This window comes from Agelaius phoeniceus, chromosome 2, assembly GCF_051311805.1.
Source record: "Agelaius phoeniceus isolate bAgePho1 chromosome 2, bAgePho1.hap1, whole genome shotgun sequence".
NCBI classification, from domain to species: domain Eukaryota; kingdom Metazoa; phylum Chordata; class Aves; order Passeriformes; family Icteridae; genus Agelaius; species Agelaius phoeniceus.
The window spans coordinates 30,411,518-30,425,379 of record NC_135266.1 but is presented as its reverse complement, the minus strand read 5'-3'; the positions used below and the strand labels follow the sequence as shown (position 1 = coordinate 30,425,379).

The following is a 13,862-nucleotide window of genomic DNA, read 5'->3' as shown; positions in this document are numbered from 1 at the left end:
AGAAGATGGAAATAATATTCCTCTGTCATAAATTCCCAGCCTGCTAGCTATGGATTTACTTAAGCTGCTACAAGCGTTGGGTTTTTGAAACAGATTATGTCATGTTCCATCACTGGGTCAAATCCATTGCATCTTTTATTTGTTTCTTTGCGCTACTAAAAACCTGGGAAAGACTTGTTTTAGACCATCTCAATAGACAGGATTTTGATGGCATGAACATCAGAGGGGTTTACTGAACATGGTGCTGGTATAAATTGAAGTTCAGAAAAAATGTACTTTTGTGAAAGTGAGGAATAAATCAATAATGCATGGGGCATGTTAAACATATGGGGGTTTGTTTTATTTTTTTTTTCCAAAGGATGAAGAAGAAGAAATCAAGCTGGAGATTAATATGCTAAAGAAATATTCTCATCATAGAAATATTGCAACTTATTATGGTGCTTTCATTAAGAAAAGTCCTCCAGGACATGATGACCAACTGTGGGTAAGCAGATGTTTTTCAAACACGTTCCTAAGTGTTTCCCTATTGGATATAGATTGATAATCAGAGAAATACCACTTTATGGAATGACAGACTAAAGGAGTTTGGTGCTTGCCTGAACTGCTAGATAAGTGAATCACAGAGGCTAATCACACATCCTTAAGGAGATGTCTGAACCAAGATTTGCTATAAGCAGTGGATTTGTTCTTTAAGTAACTTTTTTTCCCAGATGGATAGTAACATGTTTCATAGGAACAAGACAGCTGAGCAGTAAGAATATGTGACTGTAAAAAGAAAGCTGCATTTGAGATTGTACCCGTTACATTTTTTATCCCACCTCATCTACACCCTCTAGAGGACTGAAGTTTGGGGTTGAAATGGCAGGGAGCACGTTCTTCCATAAATACATGGAAGTTAAAGGATAAGAAGTGTTGCAGTGATGTGATGAGTTTGATTCCTTCAGCATTGGATGTGCTCTTCCTGCTAATGTATTTTGCATAGCTGAGCAAATCCAGATTCCCAGCATTAAATTACAGTGATTAAATCAGTCCTTGAAAATGTGGTAACTAATGTGAGACATATTCCATATATGTCTAACACACATTGAAGACATTTGGTTGAATCCATTTTCCAGGCAGAGATGTAAAATACATTCTCTACTTCACAAGAGCTTCCCAAATTAATGCTGTAACCTGATTATTTTGCTTTGCTATACAGCTGAGATCTGTGTTTAATGTTGGTTGTGCACGGATATTTGTTTTGCAGCTTGTTATGGAGTTTTGTGGAGCTGGCTCTATCACAGACCTTGTGAAGAACACAAAAGGGAATACCCTGAAAGAAGACTGGATAGCCTATATCTCCAGAGAGATTCTCCGGGTAAGAAAAGCAGCCTTCCCCACGCAGAAACAGGCTGACAGAGATGCAGCCTAGCTTGAGGTTCTGCAAGAAGCTGTTTCTGAGCAATCCCATTAGCCATGTCATCACTTGGAGAGTGCGTAGGAGCAGATAGATGTCTGCTCCACATCATTTAACTTGGTGTGAGTTGTGCTGTATTGTAGCAGAAGCCTTGCAGAAAATTGCAATTTCTAGTCATGAGAAGCCAATAGAGGAGCCAGTGACCTTGCCTGCTGCAGAAGCTGTGAAACAGTGTCCCTGAGACCTGGGGCTGAAACAGTGTTGTAGCACGGTAGGGTACAGAATGGGCTTTTCTAAATATGCTTGCAGCTGCCTTTTTCTTTCCTAATCAAGTCCATGGAGGAAGAGCTGTTGGCTCAGGCCAGCAGTCAGGACTTGTGTGCTGTGATGTGCTCTCATCCTGTGTTGTCCTGCAGTCTGTCTAGAGCAAGCAGCTCTGTCACGTGTGGCTGTGCCTGTGCTGTGCTTGCAGGCAGTGCTACAGAAGTTTTTCAGGAAGAGGTCTGCAGCTTACCAGTTGTTCTAAAATTGCAACTTAAGCTAATTACTCTTAATATTTAATTTCCAGTTGGTACAGTTTAAGTGCTTTTTGAATTGGCATTTGTTTTGCTTCACTAAGTAAATCTGGGATGGTTTTCCTCGTGCTTCTTTGTAAAACAAATTGCCTCCTACCCATACCACTACACAGTATGTTTGTTCAATTGCTTAATCATAAATGAAGTTCTGAAGGGCTTTATGTTAAAGGAAATGAGCACTGGCTCTTGCATAAATCAATGCTGCTGTTGTCTGCGTTACACATTTGCTCTGCCTTGGCAATTTTTAAGATGAGGATGGAGGGAGGCACACTGTTCTGGTCTCTTGCTCTAATTTCAAATGCTAGAGGACAGTCCAGCTGCTGGTGTTTGACTGGCACATTTTAAGTTGTTTACAAAGGAGAAGTTGTATTTCAAAACAAATGGTTAGCATGCTTTAATATGAGGAAAGCTAATTTCTGCAGGAGCATCTTACCCTTGACTTGAGAGACATGTGGGCTCAGAGGTATTCTATGCTATGTTGCATTCATTCTAGATCCTCCTTAGATAAAGCAGTCAAACACTTGCTGAGAAGAGGAAAAAAATATTTACCTCAGAAAAGAGGGAGAACTATTTTCTCATTCCAGTGAGAAAGGAGTGTTAATTACTGACCATCAGGAGCTGGAATATCTGGAAAAAAGGAGTGCTAAACTCACATTGCAATGAGATGTTTCAAACCCTGATTCAACAGAAAGTTTGTCAGAGGTGGAGGAGAGAGATGGTGTAACACAAAGTTAAAAAGAGCTAAAGTGCCAAAGATTGGTGTAGGTGGAGACACAGGTGAAGGTTGGCCCAGTGAATCCTTGTGTAGTTGGAAAGGTTGGGGACTGCAGGAAAGTGGAGATGTGCCCCTCTGTCTCCTGCCAGGCCTTTGCAACCCCAAATCTGTTTGTTCAGTAGGGTTAAATGGTACTCTGGAGAGAACAGATGATTATCTCTCTGGCTTGGTTGGAGTAGCAGAAGGCTTTAAAAAATATCCTGTGTGAAGCTGTGGAAAAGCCTTCATTCCTGTGAAAAATAAGACCACACTTAGCATTAGCAGTCAGTGAAGGGTCTCAGGGACATCAGCTGTTCACTTGATTTGCTTGTGACCTTCGGAAGGGAAGCTGTAGATAGTGGTTTTTTGTCACACTCCTTACCTGTTTTAAAAAAAGGAAAACAGCCCAATGGTTATGTAGGAAAACTGGTCAATGATCAGTTAATGAAGAACATGTGTTAAGAAATACTTCTTTACAGCAACCACTACTCTCTTAACCTCTTGCAGCTGTAAAGGTTCTATTCCTTTATTTTTCACAAAACGTTAAAAGACTGTGAGGGCAACATGAACAGGCAAGATGATCCCACTTGAGACTACAATTTTCCGAGCAGAAAACTGAGGAGAACCCAAAATACAGGCAGTTGCTAAGAGGGTTGCCTGTTGTTCTCCCAATTACATTAGAGAGTAAAATGCAACATATGTCTTTCTCAGCCCTCCCTCCACATGGCTAATGCTTTGGGGCATGTATCCAGGTGCTGTCTCAACAAAAAGCACCGTATGCCAGGAGGTTTTGTTTCCTTTGGAAAAGTATAACGCTTATGCTTTTTTTTTCACTTTGCTTTTTTTTTTTTCCTGAGGTACAATTATCTGGTTTCATGTTTATGGAGGCTAGAGAAGAGAACTGCACTTCTGCAGTAGAGCATGTCTTTGTCATCTGTCCTCCCTTGCCCTCAAACATGACTGCCAGTCCATCACCCCCCACCTCTTTCTCGGGGTGCATATATACATGTGGGTGCTGCCTCCTTTCTCCTTCCACTTCCTTCCCAGCTGAATTCTGTGTGACCCTGTGCACATCAGAAGTCAGTGGCATACACTGACAATGATGTCATTTAGAATGTAATTACTTGGAGACTTTGTGGGAGCTGAACTTTATTCACAGGACAGCTGGGAGGTGTTTGCACAGTGCAGATGTTGGGCTGTATTTAGGTGCTGTGTGAGCCTGATCTGAGTCTGTGTCTCTGCTCCATCACCAAAAGCTGTGTGGGTGGTGTGCTGCAGGTCCCACTGCACCCAGTTGCAAGAGGTCAAGGCACAGTGCTGTGACCTTTGGGGCTGGCTGGGTATGGGCAGTCTGTTGCTGAGCCAAGAGCCTAATTCTGAACATTCTCTCCTTCCTCTCTTCTCCTTAATGCAGGGGTTGGCACATCTTCATGCCCATCATGTGATTCACAGGGATATCAAAGGGCAAAATGTGTTATTAACAGAGAACGCAGAAGTGAAACTTGGTAAGTAGGCACACATGTCCACTTCCTCATTTGTTCAGCCTTTGGTTTTATGATGTTCCCAAATTATTTCATCTTTTAAGAGCCCTGCAACATGTTTTATAGCATGAGTACTCTGTCGGTGGTTCCATGTGGATTGACAGCCTGTATGTATTTCCTCCTGCTTGGAGAGGATGGAGCACAGGTTGTTGTTGAATTTAGTTTGGAGATGTTGGTTTTCATGCCAGAATCAGTGCAGGGATCATTTTGTTTCCCCTACTGAGCTGTGTGTAACTTGAGTCTGTTCTGATTCACTTTATTCTGGACTCGGGAAGTGACAGGAGTCTCTCTTGTATTTAGCTTTAATTAAAATAGCACCTGCTGTTCAGGTTCTGGACACAAAAATATGATCTGGACAGCATTCTCAAGGGAGCTGTGGCATTGAATTCAAACCACAGTTCCAGCTCTGGCATGCCTGCTGAAAATCGTGCTCATCTTTGGCCTCTTCTCTCCTGCCAAGTGGACATACTCTTTTTTTATTTCCTCTCTAATTTGTCTCTTTCAGTTAGTGCACATGTCAACCTTCTGTGTTTGTATCACGCTACACTCGCCACCTTTTTTTGGTTAAATATAGAGCCATGCTGAAGCCCTCCCACCCAGCCCACATCCCTTCTGCTTTGCATTACACCTTCCTGCAGCATGAGGCATGGGAAATTGTCCCGGCTGCTGGAGGAGGAAGCACTTGGGAGAGCTTTTCTTCATTTGGTCCAAAATGGAGCACAGTAGCTTCCAAACCACTGCTTCCACTGAGCTGGCCTCCACCAGTTCCTCAGTGTCACTCAGATAGTGGGTGCAGTGAGGCTGACACAACCCTCTTAGGGCAGATGCAGTTACTGGTATAGAGGGACATATAGCACTGTGGTCATGAGCAGGGCAAAATGAAAGGCAGAACACACCTTTGTAATGTAATTGCTTTGTAATGAATGGGCATCTCTTTCCCAGCCTGTGTGCATGTGTGCCCAAAGTTAGCACTTCCTGAATAATTCTCATCTTTTGCTCTCATTGATGTTTCTGCTCTGCGCATTAAAGCAGAGAGCAGCTAGCTGAACAACAGGTTATTTTTGCTGTCCAATTTTAGAGCAGAAAAAGCGGTGAGCTGAAAGGGGCATGTTTATGCATGCCATTTCCCCATAGCATGAGAGGTACCCTTGGGAAGTGGCTGTTTTTGTATAGGCAGAGGTGCTTGCCTTCACCACGTGGGAAGGGTCTAAACAGCCCTTTCTCAGCCTCCCAGGCAGTACTTCTGCAGCTGTGCTCTCCTCCTGTCCAGGCACACCAGTGAGGGGTACAGGAGAGGTGATTGTGTGCTGCTGTGTCCCTTGACACTTGTGCCCAAGCACATTGTGTGTGAACCACGAGGGCTCGCTTGCCTCAGGATTAATCATTTTATTTCTCTTCAGCATGGTCCTCCCATCTACAGGCCTTTGTTTTCAAATCACTTTGCAAAAGTAATCATTGTGTTATTTTCCCACTCTTATTTAATTTTGCTCTTTTCCCACCCACAGTGGATTTTGGTGTGAGTGCTCAGCTGGACAGGACAGTTGGCAGGAGAAACACTTTCATTGGGACTCCCTACTGGATGGCTCCAGAAGTTATTGCCTGTGATGAGAATCCAGATGCTACATATGATTACAGAGTAAGAGTCCTGTTCAAAGAAAAAACCCAAAACATACACTTGCAATATAAATGTCCATGGACTATGGCAGTTTTTGAGATTTCTTATGCTTTGTAGGAGTAATAACTGTTTTGTGTAGTTACATTCTTATTACCAAAGTACAAGGTAAGGATACTATCAAATTGTGACCTTTAACACTTTCTGTTGCTTATATTATTGTAGTTTTGAGATGTAAATACAGGACTTCAGGGTGCTATAGGTGCTTAGAGAAGGCAAAAAAGAGTTTACCTGGAAATGCTTGTGTTTTTGATTTGCATAATGATTGTACTTTAAATTGTTACACGATGTGCCAGTTATTGGGGTAACCCAGAACAATACATTTTAGATGTTGCCTTAAATAGAACCACCGTCTGGAGAGCCACTGAAGTACAGAAGGAACTCTTAAAACTACTTCTGATTTCAGGATGCGTATACATGATTTTTTTGATAGAAATTTATCCATCACAACATTTCTTAACAAAGATCATTCTTTATGTAACTTGCTGCAAACGAAGGATTTAATTACTGCAAAACCATAATTGGCTTGATGGTATTTGCACTACCCTTAAGAATATTAGGTATATGTACTTATAGTTAAATATATCTAGTGAAAGCATACTGTAATCTTGAAAGTTCCTCTCGGCTGACTTTAATGAGAGCACAGGGAAAGAAACCTTTCTTGGTTCTTAAGAAACCTTTATTTGGACTAATGTATTGTTCCATCTTTAACCAAGGGCAACAAGGATATCAGAAAGCCAGAGATTAAGGCATTACAATGAATTATAGAGCTGAATATCAATTATATCATTTTGCTGAGACTGATAGTGTTAGCTATCAGTACATTTGTGTGTGTCTAAATCTTCGTAAAAGACCCAGATTATTTGACATTTTGACTAAGATTGATCAGATTGATCCTATTTCTCTTGATTTAATTCCTTTTTACATTCAGCATCTCATTGTACTAAAGCTAATGTTTTATATCTTTCCAGATAGAGTTGTTATTATTAGTAAGGAAGGTTCGCTATTAAATGATTTAATTAAGCAGAAAAACTCCCTGCAACATTTGTTAATGCAGTACTGATGTGAAAAATAACTCTCCTCTCCTCTGAAAACACCTGTTTATTGTTCCTGGTGGAGCCTGTAGGATGGTTGTTCACAAAAAAATTATTGTTTGAAAGGTTCTCTAAGATCATGGGGGTGTGCACTTTAGCTTAGATGGCTGCATTTGACTAAGAGAGGAGTGCCTTGCTGGGTCTGAAAATATCATCTTTAGAAATGCTTCTTTGCTTGTAGTGCATGAAGAGCTTATTTGCTCATTAAAGTAATTTTTTAAAAAATCACAATTATGACCAGAAATGAAGACTGCTTTGCTCAAGAACAGCTCTCTTTCACAGCAGTCTCCTCCAATACTTTGCCCATTAAGCTGTGTCACTCTCTGAAGTTGGTTCCTTGCCAGAACTCCTCCATCTCTTCCCTGTGTTTGATCTTCCTGGCTCTTGTTTGGTCTCTCCTGAGTCAGAGGTGCTGGCCAGAGGTGGTATGTTGAAAAGTTGCCACTGAAGGGCTCTTTTTCTGTAGTGTTTTAAGCAAAGCTGAGGTGCTAAAGGAGGAATGTTGGCTTTGGCTATAAGTAATGCCTGTGGTAAAGACAGAGGTGTAAATTTTGGGAGTCTGTGGTAAAGACAGAGGTGTAAGTTTTGGGAACCTCTGCCTTTTCAGTGGTGTTAGTGACTAATGCACCTCTCCTTTCAGTGGGCCTGTATTTTCCTTTTGTTCTTGCTTGTTTGTTTAGGTACCTGAAGAACCCTTCCTTGCAGTTTTCAACAAGTCTGGCCACTTCAAATTTGAGCTGAGCTTTTGGTTTTATAACTGCATCTCTGCACACCCTGGGAATGCCCTTGTTCAGTTCTTTGTTGACAAGGGAATATTGAAAATTCTGTTGTTTCGTAGGCTTAGATTTCTGGCAAATGTATTTCCCATTGTCATAATGTGAATGCATTTTTATGTGCTGTTGGAAAGGGTTGTTTGTAAGAATATGTGCGTGTGTTTCTGCATATACATACGTATTATGTGAAAAGTCGGATTTTATGATACAGTTACAAGATGAAAGAGGCTTATATTATTTAAATAGCCGTGGTATTTGGTTTCAGCCTCACCTACAGGGCCTCTCTAAATAGTGCTCTCTTAGTGTGTGAATGGGTAAATCCACCTACTAACATATGGTGTGTCTGTTTTTCTGCAGAGTGACCTTTGGTCCTGCGGCATTACGGCCATAGAGATGGCAGAAGGAGCTCCCCGTAAGTGATCCCTGTGCTTCTCCAGTGGGCTCGTTTTAAGGCTGAAACGTATATCTAAGCCTAGTTTTGAGGTTCCTGAAAATATCCCCATGTTATTTCTGTTCTCTTTGGTTTTGCCTGCTCTATAAATATGAAATCCCATAAATAGTAATGCTCTTGATAAAGATAGGGTTGTGTTTAAACACTACAGTGCAGACTGCAGTAATTTAATTTCTATAGCAGGAATATTTGGAAGCTAATCGAGTGTCTGACTTCCTTCCTATTGGTAGTATATTGTGTTTTGGAGCTGTGTCCCACTTTGTCTATGGACTGGCCTGGAATACTGAAACCTCAGCTGGGGAGAGGGTCAGTGGGGCCTTGAGGAAACAGATCTTAATGAAAAAAGCATTTGTAGCAGCTATTTCTGTGTTGGCTTTCTGTTGGTCTGGATAATGCTAACATTGCTTCTCCTTTTGTTTCCACTCATCAGTGGGTGGTGTTAATCTTCCTTAGCAGTGACATGGCTTAAACTGTAAATCCTTCTTCAGGACAAAGCACTGAACTTAGTTATTCTCAAGCAGGGATCCTTATTAGTTAGTTTGGATTTGAGAGGAAAACCTGGAAACCAAAAATGCTCAACTTTTTAATAGGCTCTTTTCCTTTCACATAGTTCTTTCAGAATATAAAGGCAAACAGCAGATGTGTGAGGAGGACAGAAACCTTTGAAAAGAAAAGAAGTTAGGCATGGTGTTATGACTTTTAATAATAATTTTTATGAAAGTCCTTATTGATCTTGCAAATATACTTACCCTCACCCTCAGCTGGAGCTCTGTATTTAAAAAATAAGAGCTAAGGTACCTAAGAGCAAGGTAATTTTTTTTTGCACATAAAAATCTATGACCACAACACAGCCCAGCTTGAAATGTCTTTGAAATAATCTTGTCGAAATAAAGTATTGATATTTCCCAGGTAAAAATCGGTGATTTTGTTGTAGCTACTGCCTGATTTTCTTGTTGTTCTTACTGACTTTAATGCAAGATTTAAAAAGTCAAATCACAATGGTCATGTGTTGATTCATGTTTTAGGAGGCCTGATAGTTTGGGGTTGTTTTCTTTTTCCTTCCTAATTGCACATTTGCGTGAATGTCCAAGTGAGAGCTGCTCCCAGGACACTTTAGCCAGCACTGAATTAAGTGAACTCCCTCTTTTTTGCCATCCCTTTTTGTTCAGTGCATTGGGTTGCCTGTATGGCTTTGTAAGCTTAGAATTGGACAATATTTTGTTCATTTCTAAACCAAACAGAGCTTGGCCCTTCTTTGTGTAAAAGCACAAGAGTAGCATTTAAGATGTTAGCAAAGATCCTCTGTAAGTGCAGAACAGCTCTTGTCCTCTGGTACATGGACTTTTCCTCCTCCTCCTCCAGTGGCAGCTGAGAGTCCATCTCTATGGATTCTTTGGTGGTCTGCAGGGATCCATAGGCATCCAAGGGGCTTCTTTGCCAAGACTGATGCCCCTTATTTTTGAGCTAGAATTCTCTTCCCACTAGTCTGTTTCTCCTGAATATCTGTTGTGTGGTAAATGTCACCTCATCCTGCAGTGGTCACTCAGGCTGAGACTGAGGGTGTAAGAGATCAAACATAGGAAGATGGTTAGAACATTGCTCCTAGAGACCTTTCTTGGGCTGCCTCTCTCCCTGCTCCCTTGTTTCCCTGTCATGGCTCTGCCATATTGCTTTACTATGGAGCAGGAGGAAAAGCTGTCCAACGTTGATCCTGGACTCCCACTAAATGTCCACTGAAACAAACAGGACTTCTTTGGACAAAAGTTAGGAGTTTGCATTTCAGTTCTGCAGACAGTCCTTTTGAGTGATACAGACCCTCCCATGCTTCAAAACTGTCATGCCTTGAAGTACAAAAATATCCAGGTCTGTAGAGTTAAAATGAAGCACCCTCAATAATGGTAGAGAAGGGGCAGGTAGAGGAAGGAAGGGCAGGTAAAGGAAGATTGTATGGAACAGTAACTCTCATTGTTCCTTTCACCATCATCATCTCCCAGTATTTTGTTGACCAGAAAGTAAGTCAGATGACTTGGGGCTGGAGGGAAGACCATGCTCAGATGTTCCCATCTTGGTCAGTTCTGGAGGCTGATCCGTGCTTTGACCTCTTTCTCTTTTTGGGCTGCCATTGGCACATTGAGCTATGGAATTGTTGTCATTTTGGGCTAATTCCATTTAGCTGTGTTGCTGTCTACACCTACTGCATGGATGTTTAGGATGGTGGGAGTGGTTGTGGAAGCTCAAGTCATGGCATTGACAGAGAGCAACTAAACCAGTGTCTCTATGTCTCTGATTGCTTTTGTTTTCTTCCCTTCAGCACTTTGTGACATGCACCCCATGAGGGCACTCTTTCTGATACCCAGGAACCCTCCCCCACGGTTAAAATCCAAGAAATGGTATGTATTAATTATATCTTGGCCTGTGTAGCCTGAAGTTTTCTCATATCGCGTAGTTTTGTTACCCCTTCCACAGAATTGTAAAGCAATTTAAGTTAGCAAAATCTCTGTTATCTTTTGTGCCTCTGAATCAAAGGATGAAATAAAATGCATGCATTATTTAGTTCTGTTTGTCCCAGAGAAATTCCATCTCAAATTGTGTGAAAATAAATACCAAAGATTTTCGTTTTTCTTTTTCAGTAGAGCAGCATCTGTATTAAGGTGACAAATGAATCCATGTTTTAAAATATAGACTCCTGTAGCACTCTTAATATGCAGTGTGTTTTCTCAAATGTATCATAACACAGAAACAGAACAGTGCTATGGTGTTCTAGTTGCTAAATAGAAAGGAGCTATTAAAACTAATGAAGGCTTTTACTATAATTATTGTAAACGGTTGGAATTGAGTGCCTGCTTCTTGCCAGCTGAGAAGAATCCATTAGTATCAGAGGATTTCCTCCCAGTTACTGGTTACAACTGACACATATGAAACAAAAATACTCTGTAGAAAGAGGTTTCTTATTGATAGAATGGGATCATGGGATGCTGTGATCCTGTCAAAATAATGAAGTGATTGGACTGTGTATTCAATATCAACATAGTACAAACATGTCTTCCTTGCTGGGCTTGGTCTTTACCTGGATTGACTTATTTATGCACTTGTATACTCAAGGCATTGCTGTCTTACTTGCCTTCTGCATATATTAACAGAATAGAGATGCATATATGCCATTTGCATTAGCCATTCATTGACCTTTTTATGTGAAAGAATAACATTCAAGGTGTGAGGAATAAAAATTCTGAACATCCAAGTTATGTTGGATTCAGCCTTTTTTATTACAGTAGGGAAGTGAACTGATGGATGGAAATAATTTTTTTTCCTCTTAAGCATGTAGTGAGGATGTTTGCTGTCCAAGCACTGGAGCAGGTTGAGAGCATGTACCAGTTAAAAACAGCTCTGGTCCAAGGCAGTGTTGCTGTCACTCAGCTGTTCTGATAGCTTGCTCAGTTGCAGGTTATGAGAAGTTAGGCCAAATGATGACAAAGTTGTACAATTGTCATAGAACGGCTTGGGTTGGGACCTTAACAATCATCTAGCTCCAAACCCTGCCATGGACAGGGATGCCATCCACTAGTTCAGGTAGCTCAGAAACCCATCCAACCTGGCATTCCATGCTTCCAGGGATGGAGTATCCAGAACTTCTCTGGGCAACCTGTTCAGTGCCTCATTGCAGTTTTGAGTATTTCCACTGTTGGATTTTGGCAGGTGGCTTGTTTGGTGACTTCTTTCTAGAGAGATCCCCTTTCAAGAGTTCAAATGAAGTGCAAATTTTGGAAAGGTGGTGCTGCAGCTTAGCTAACTACCATACCCTGTCAGTTTATTCTGTGTGCAGGGGGGTTTAGTTTAGTTCATGCCCTTAAATTATGTCAGAGACTCAAAGTGCCTGTGTTGAACAGACAAGCACTGACCAACACCCACCTCTAGTTCTGTAAAATTTTTTTTGTGTCTTAAGGTAAAGGATAAAATAATCTTAAATTCTGGCAGATCTAACTCTGTGAGCCCAGGTGCATGCAAAAGCAGTGTGGTGCTGCTTGTGTCAGGAGAATGTTCTGACACAGTTCTCCTGACTTTGGGAATGGCTATCTGTAGCATGGGTAAGTGGAGGTACACCAGAGCTGCCTCCTCCAAGCAGGCTAGATTCTATTCAGTTCTGATCCAGAAGCAGCTAGGCTGGGTTTACATGATTTACCTCACTCATAAATCCTGACTTTCAGAGCAGTTATCCCTCTGAAACAAGGCACATTACAGTGAGGCTGTGCCTGAGAGTGCTTCAGGAATGTTCATGTCACCCTGTGTCACTCCAGCCCAGTGCTCAGCTGGAACACACTCAGATATGTTTAGGAGGCACACTTGCAGGCAGCACTTGTACTGTTCTCTGGGACATGATGCTCTTGGAGGTAATTAATTTGAGGAAGGACAGGAAAAATGTTTCAGCTGAGTTTTACCTCTCATATTTTGCTTTTTTTTTCCCTTCCTGCTTTCTCAGGTCAAAAAAGTTTTTCAGCTTTATAGAAGGTTGTCTAGTGAAGAATTACATGCAGCGACCTTCTACAGAACAGCTGTTGAAACATCCCTTTATACGTGACCAGCCAAATGAAAGGCAAGTCCGAATCCAGCTTAAGGACCATATAGACAGGACCAGGAAGAAGAGAGGAGAGAAAGGTATGCAGCTTCTAAAAATCAAGTCTTTGCCACTGGTCAAAAATGCATATTTTTGTCCTGCTTTGCATTCTAAATACCCACCGCAAAAGAAGCTCCTGTAGCCCAAATACTTATAAAGTTCTTTTTTAATTCATAGTTTGACTATCAGAAGGCTCCGTTTTGTTCTGTCCTTTACAGAGAAAGTATAAATTTCAAGTGCTGTATTTTCTGATAGATTAAATCTGCTCACTTGCTGGCCACTCTTCCATACAAGCATTAAACAGTATTTAGGAGGATATTGGCATATATGCCTTTCCCTTCTTTAGTCTGTGGTAGATTAATTTCCTGGAATGATGCCATAAATCAAACTCACAGGAAATAACCCATCACAAGAGCTGTGAAGCAAATGTTTTGGGCAGCCTTTTCTCCTTATTCAGGTGGTGCTGGAGTTCTCCAGGTGTCTTGTCTTACATGTAAAACCAGGTATTGTTTAGAGAGTTTGCTGGAAGTCTTCTCCAAACCACTGTGCTGCTGGGAAGATGAGCTTATATATATATAGAATGAGTTCTAGGGTCTGTGATGGATCTTCTCACTGAAGGGGACAGGAGCTGGTTTACTGAGGTGCTACTGCAACTCCCCACTGTCCTAAATTAAAGTACTATCCAGGCCTTTGTTTCTTTCCTGTCAGATGAGACGGAGTATGAATATAGTGGAAGTGAGGAAGAAGAGGAGGAAGTGCCTGAACAAGAAGGAGAGCCAAGGTAATAATTGCTTTTGGGAATGGCTTTGGGCAGTCCATGCCGAGTAAGTCCAAAGGTCTGTGATTATAAATCAGCATGCTAAATTTCTGTCTCTTATTAAGTGAATGCACAAACCACTCAAAGGGTTTGAATACCTATGCTGTGACTGTTGAAGGTTTGAAAGCTCCCCTTCCTATGATTGAGAGCAAACAAGCTTTGGATTTATGGCAAATA

At 41.3% G+C, this 13,862-nt stretch overlaps 1 protein-coding gene across 1 annotated transcript in view; it reads left to right on the top strand.

The window, feature by feature from the left end:
- The window catches only part of MAP4K4 (mitogen-activated protein kinase kinase kinase kinase 4), a 165,741-nt gene that overhangs the window by 106,593 nt on the left and 45,286 nt on the right, over positions 1-13,862 (top strand). Inside the window, exons 4-11 of the mRNA XM_077173407.1 lie at positions 359-484; positions 1,247-1,357; positions 4,140-4,230; positions 5,772-5,902; positions 8,163-8,217; positions 10,568-10,646; positions 12,734-12,909; positions 13,577-13,649. Of these exons, the coding sequence (XP_077029522.1) occupies positions 359-484; positions 1,247-1,357; positions 4,140-4,230; positions 5,772-5,902; positions 8,163-8,217; positions 10,568-10,646; positions 12,734-12,909; positions 13,577-13,649 (842 nt within the window). The remainder of the gene's footprint in view (positions 1-358; positions 485-1,246; positions 1,358-4,139; positions 4,231-5,771; positions 5,903-8,162; positions 8,218-10,567; positions 10,647-12,733; positions 12,910-13,576; positions 13,650-13,862) is intronic.